The 5,000-nt window shown below is 38.1% G+C and overlaps 1 protein-coding gene and 2 long non-coding RNA genes across 3 annotated transcripts in view; 2 read left to right on the forward strand and 1 right to left on the reverse strand.

Annotated features, from left to right (window-relative positions):
• Positions 1-768: 768 nt before the first annotated feature.
• Positions 769-5,000, forward strand: part of LOC137973920 (leucine-rich repeat-containing protein 40-like) — a gene marked incomplete at its 5' end in the record, with an annotated part of 27,692 nt that continues 23,460 nt past the window's right edge. Inside the window, 2 exons of the mRNA XM_068820817.1 lie at positions 769-839; positions 3,514-3,604. Coding sequence (XP_068676918.1) covers positions 769-839; positions 3,514-3,604 — 162 coding nt within the window. The remainder of the gene's footprint in view (positions 840-3,513; positions 3,605-5,000) is intronic.
• Positions 4,235-5,000, forward strand: part of LOC137973922 (uncharacterized) — a 1,200-nt gene continuing 434 nt past the window's right edge. Inside the window, exons 1-2 of the long non-coding RNA XR_011117343.1 lie at positions 4,235-4,446; positions 4,932-5,000. The exon at positions 4,932-5,000 is cut by the window's right edge and continues 4 nt beyond it. This is a non-coding gene — a long non-coding RNA (uncharacterized lncRNA). The remainder of the gene's footprint in view (positions 4,447-4,931) is intronic.
• Positions 4,820-5,000, reverse strand: part of LOC137973921 (uncharacterized) — a 1,817-nt gene continuing 1,636 nt past the window's right edge. Inside the window, exon 3 of the long non-coding RNA XR_011117342.1 lies at positions 4,820-4,970. This is a non-coding gene — a long non-coding RNA (uncharacterized lncRNA). The remainder of the gene's footprint in view (positions 4,971-5,000) is intronic.

Here is a 5,000-nt window from a genome sequence, read left to right on the forward strand (position 1 = left end):
CCGTTTTATGGATATTTATAGTTAGTATATACTAGAACAGTGGATAGCGTTGAACTCGCGCGCTGATTGGCTCGTCAAACTCCGAATATCCTGTGCTATTTACCTCCGAGCAACTCGGGAAAAAATGGCATCCCGATTTGCATCTGTGATAAGTGAAGAAAACATCCTAATTAATTTTTTGTGCTGTGTATTATCTCACTGTTTTAGCCACTACGTTGGATATTTACCTCGCGGCTTCGCGACTCGGTAAATATCCACCGCTAGCCACCTCCACTTCGGTGAATAGTTGTTAACTATAGCTAGACGGATCAGAGGAAAGTCGAAACAGACGTTGAAGTCACCGAGGATCGAACCGGGAACTTTTTGCTCCGAAAGCCGCGCACTAACTTACTTATAAACCGCGTAAAAGATCACGCCTTTTTCAGACATAATTTATCCCTAAGGAAGCACCACCCATAGTAATCCAGAGTATCTCGAGATGTGCAGAACGTATGCGCAATAATAATAAGCACCGTCCTTCGAGGAATTCAAAAATACAGAGTTGTAAGAAGTTAAAATGAATGGTTCTTTTTAGTGTCCATTAGTACAACTGCTTTCAAAGTGTTCGTTAATTGAGATAGCTTTAACTGCATTTTAAATTAACGTAACGGAGGTTTAAATTTCTGCAAGAAAGGAAAGCGCTTCCACAAGTTGCAATCTGTAGCTCTTTACCAAGTTTCCACGAATATTGTTATTATCTTTTAATCAACATTAATTTTATCACTTTCTAGCATTCCAGATGAGATAACTGTTCTAAAGAATCTAGAACGGCTTGACTTGGCAAACAATGATATTTCAGGGTAAGTTATTTTCCTACGTACTTAAGGCGCTGTTGTACAATTTTTCGTGCAACTTGTCTCGCAAGGCCATTGCGAGACAAGTTGTAAGAATCTTTGCCCAATGGAACATACCTCGCAACGGCCAAAAACGTTGCAAGACCACTTGCAGAAACCGTTTCGGAAAGTAGAATTGAATTCTACTTTCCGCAACGGTTGCAATGAATTTTTAAAGCATTGTGCGGTGTAACATCTGTCCTGCAACTTGTGGTCGCAACGGTTTGCGGCACCAGCCAATGAAAATGTTCGTTTAACCTCATGTGATCATTGAAACGAGGCAAGTTGCATGAAACGTTGCTCAGTGTAACACCCGTGTAATGTAAGAACGTTTGTACAAATGGCGTTTGCGAGACAAGTTGCACGAAAAATTGCACAGTGTGACAGTACCTTTATAAGCCAGGGGATTTTATCAAAATTAATGACTTCAAAATTCCACCGAATCCTACAAAACTTCTCGGAACCCCCATGGAATTCTTTGCAACTATAAAATTATGTAACTTTACATTCAGGAGTACAAGGAAGTTTTTATATAGAGCTCTCTCATACCTACAGTGTAAATGACCCTTAATGTAACTCTGCCAAGATTTACTTGAAGGTCATGGAATTGACTGGAGATGCACACCTTCTTTGTGAGCGCGGCGAAATATTCTCTCGTCCTTCTGCTCAATTTTAACATTGTTTGTGTCTGGAAACACATGCAATAAGTGACACTGTCTTCTCAAGTCAAATCCCAAAGTAAGCAGTTACTTAAACCCTTGATGTTAAACTTAAAACCAATGCAAACGCCAACAGTTAATTCTGTTGAATCGTGTAACCTAGTGGCTGACCCTTCGATTTTTTACAATGTGCGACATCCAGTGTATGTCTCTTTACACTAAACACACGCATATATAACAAACGAGATTTTTCCAAGTTAGGCAAAATAGGTTCTTATAAAAGTGGTATATACCGTAGTTTTAGGCTGTCTAGGTTCTTGAATAAAATTGGTCTTATTTCCACAAAAGATGTATACTCTATGACAAGTTTTAGGCAAAATAGGTTCTTATAAAAGTGGTATATACAGTAGTTTTAGGCTGTCTAGGTTCTTGAATAAAATTGGTCTTATTTCCACAAAAGATGTATACTCTATGACAAGTTTCTAGATACTTACAGTAACAACCTTAAAGCAAGATTATTGCTTATCTTATTCTTTACATTATGTCCTCAATGTTCTAGACATGAAATCTTGATACAAAACTGTAACATGTAAAATGTATAGGCCTGCGAATCGTGAAGGCCTAGAGCGGTTTTCAATTGAGTGTCGAAAGTAATTAGCGAATTGCTTTGGTTTATGATTACTTCACTCAGTGATTGGTTCAAAGTTATCGCGCCATTTTTTCAACCAATCAGAAGTGAAGCCAAAACCAGTCGTGGCTCGCGCGTGCACATTTTCCCGCGCTTTGTGTCGGCTACGTGTAATTACTTCGAGTTTTGATTGGTTTAACGGATTGTCTCCGTCCTTTTTGATTGGCCAAAGTAATTACTTTGGTTTTGGTTTTACGACACTCATTTGAAAACCGTTCTATTTACAATCAAGCAATAGACCACTTTCATAAATGGCGACAACATTTACGTAGTATTTTGTGTTTACGTTAATTAGACCTACTGCGCATGCCCTCATTATGAAACAAAAGTTATTTTGAAATTTGCTCGTCGCAACGAGGCTAGAAAGGCTTATTAGCATTAAAGCAAAAGAATAGTTTATTTGGCAGCCAATGTGAAAGAGGTCTATAGAGGCCAGAATTCTCAAAATCCACGAGACAAATCAAAGTCGTTCTTCCAGTTACAAGGTTATTTTCTAAAATAAGAACCTGTTTAATTTTTAGGCTAACTTTTGTCTTATGCAAAGGGGATCTAAAATGAAATTTTTAGCCCAACAGGTTCTTAAATTGTAGGTTCTTATCTGCGGGTGTTGTATACTGTACTTACAATCCTGGGCCCCGTTGTTCGAAAGCCGATTAACATAATCCAGGATTAGCGTAACTTTTTCTTTCATGTTTTCAACGTTTTGGTGAAAGTTTCTTTTGCTTATTTTTGTTTTTCAAGATTTACCTCTTCTAATGTAAAGTTCTATACAAAAATTTGGTTTTATCAACGGAGTTGATAATGTAAATTGGCCACCGTACAGAGATTCTAAAAGCTGACGTTTCGAGCGTTAGCCCTTCGTCAGAGCGAATCCTTTTAAGAAGAAAATCTTGGGTCTCCTGTTAGAAATCTGTGGATTAAAAAAATACTAGAACACAAGGTTAGTGGTCGCAGCGGTTGAATAACAAATGAATGAAGGGGTAGCGTGGTTAAAACCAAATTTTTGTATACTACTTCCCCACCGAGGCAGCACCACAGTTTCTTTAGAAACTACCCCTTCATTAATGTAAAGTTCTGCCGAGTATCAGCGTTGTACTGCATTTGAGAGTAGACTCATAAATTCCTTGGTTAATTTTAAATCTGGGATTAGCGTTAATCGGCCTTTGAATAACCGGGCCCTAGGCGAAAGTGAATTACTGTACAAAGAACTCGCAGCCCAATACCTTTTCCCGGTAACTCGATTTGCTGAAAGCTTAGAAAGAAAAGCATTTCTTTGCGTTTTGTTCTGTTTTAGTCTCCCATATGCAATGGGAACAATGGAAAATCTCAAGTCGTTGGTTTTGGATGGTAACCCCTTGAAGAGTATACGGAGAGATGTTGTTATGGTATGGTTGTCATAGTCGATGTCAAGGTGCACTGATTGGCTATAACTTAGCCTGCGTATCCGGCGGAATATTTTATCGCGGTATTATTCAAACACGCGCAAGCAAGTGTTTAAAACAGGGCTGAATAACGTCTGCGCATGTGCCAGCTGTCTTGGCGCGATCGATTGCGTGCGGCCTAAGTACCACAACAATCCTTATGAAAATGGCGACGTTTTCGAAAATTCTCGTGTAGACCCCGGTCTTTTGTGAAAAAGGAGCGTTTAACTGAAAAAGGGAGCTTGACGTTTTCAGAAGAGGTCCGTCAAAAATAGGTCTTTCCACACCGTTTTGTACAAAAGGGTTTAAAGTATGTACAAAAGGTGAAAAAAGTGCGGAAACCCGATAGTTTTTTGCGCGAACTTTATCGATTGTCCATCGAAGAGATGAGTTACGTGGGGTTGATATGGGTTACGTTTATTTTGTTGTTGCTGGGGTGTTATGGAAAGCCCACGGACCGGATTTGTTGGTTTGTAAAGCGAACAAGAACTGGGGAAGAATGCCAAGGTCTCCTGAGGCGGTTTGACGAGGCCATTACCCGATTTGTAAACGGACATTTAAATTGTTGGGCCTGTACTCGGTACTGGATAAGAGCAAGCCGTGAAGCAAACAAGTATTGTTCCTCTCCATTTCTTGAACACTCCACGCAGCTGTGTAAAAGAAGCATCCCCAAGAGATTTTACCATCTATTTGATAGGTTAGGAGCTAACACCCACAATTATCGGCCAGGGATACGCTGGTGAAATAAAGGCGCTACGATAGCAGACAATGCCTTATCAAAGCAGTCTTATTACATTCCACCAAAGGTCAGTGTACAAATGTTTATTCTCTTCCTCATTTTATTTTTATCCAGAAAATTAAGTCTTATATACTAAGGGGATATGAAAATTATTACATAAAATATATATGTAATAAATAAATTAATTAAAAATAAAAAAAAACACATTTAATTAATTAATTTATTTGGTGTTACATAAAACAAAACCTTCGTACTGCGTTTTTTATTACCTTTTTTATTGTTATGCCACTTTTTATAATTTTATATTTTAAAATGTAAAGTGCTTATGAATATTTTATACAATTAGCGCTATATAAAATTGAATTATTAATTTTTTTACCTCATGACTTCAAAGGTCAGGACAAAAATATTTTTAGAACCAGTCAATAATATTGCTTGGCTAAGAGCACCAACTCCACCTCAACCAGAACAGCACAATTTTTATTCATATCAAACAGTGTAACAATCATGAAAAAAGCACAGGAATAATTGTCTTGGTGTGTATCTTCGTAGAAAACTTCTTCAAAGAATTCCAATCAACTTGAGACAGCCCTGGAAAACAAGGAAAGTACACGTTCAGCT

This window comes from Montipora foliosa, chromosome 10, assembly GCF_036669935.1.
Source record: "Montipora foliosa isolate CH-2021 chromosome 10, ASM3666993v2, whole genome shotgun sequence".
In the NCBI taxonomy this organism is placed as follows: Eukaryota; Metazoa; Cnidaria; class Anthozoa; order Scleractinia; family Acroporidae; genus Montipora; species Montipora foliosa.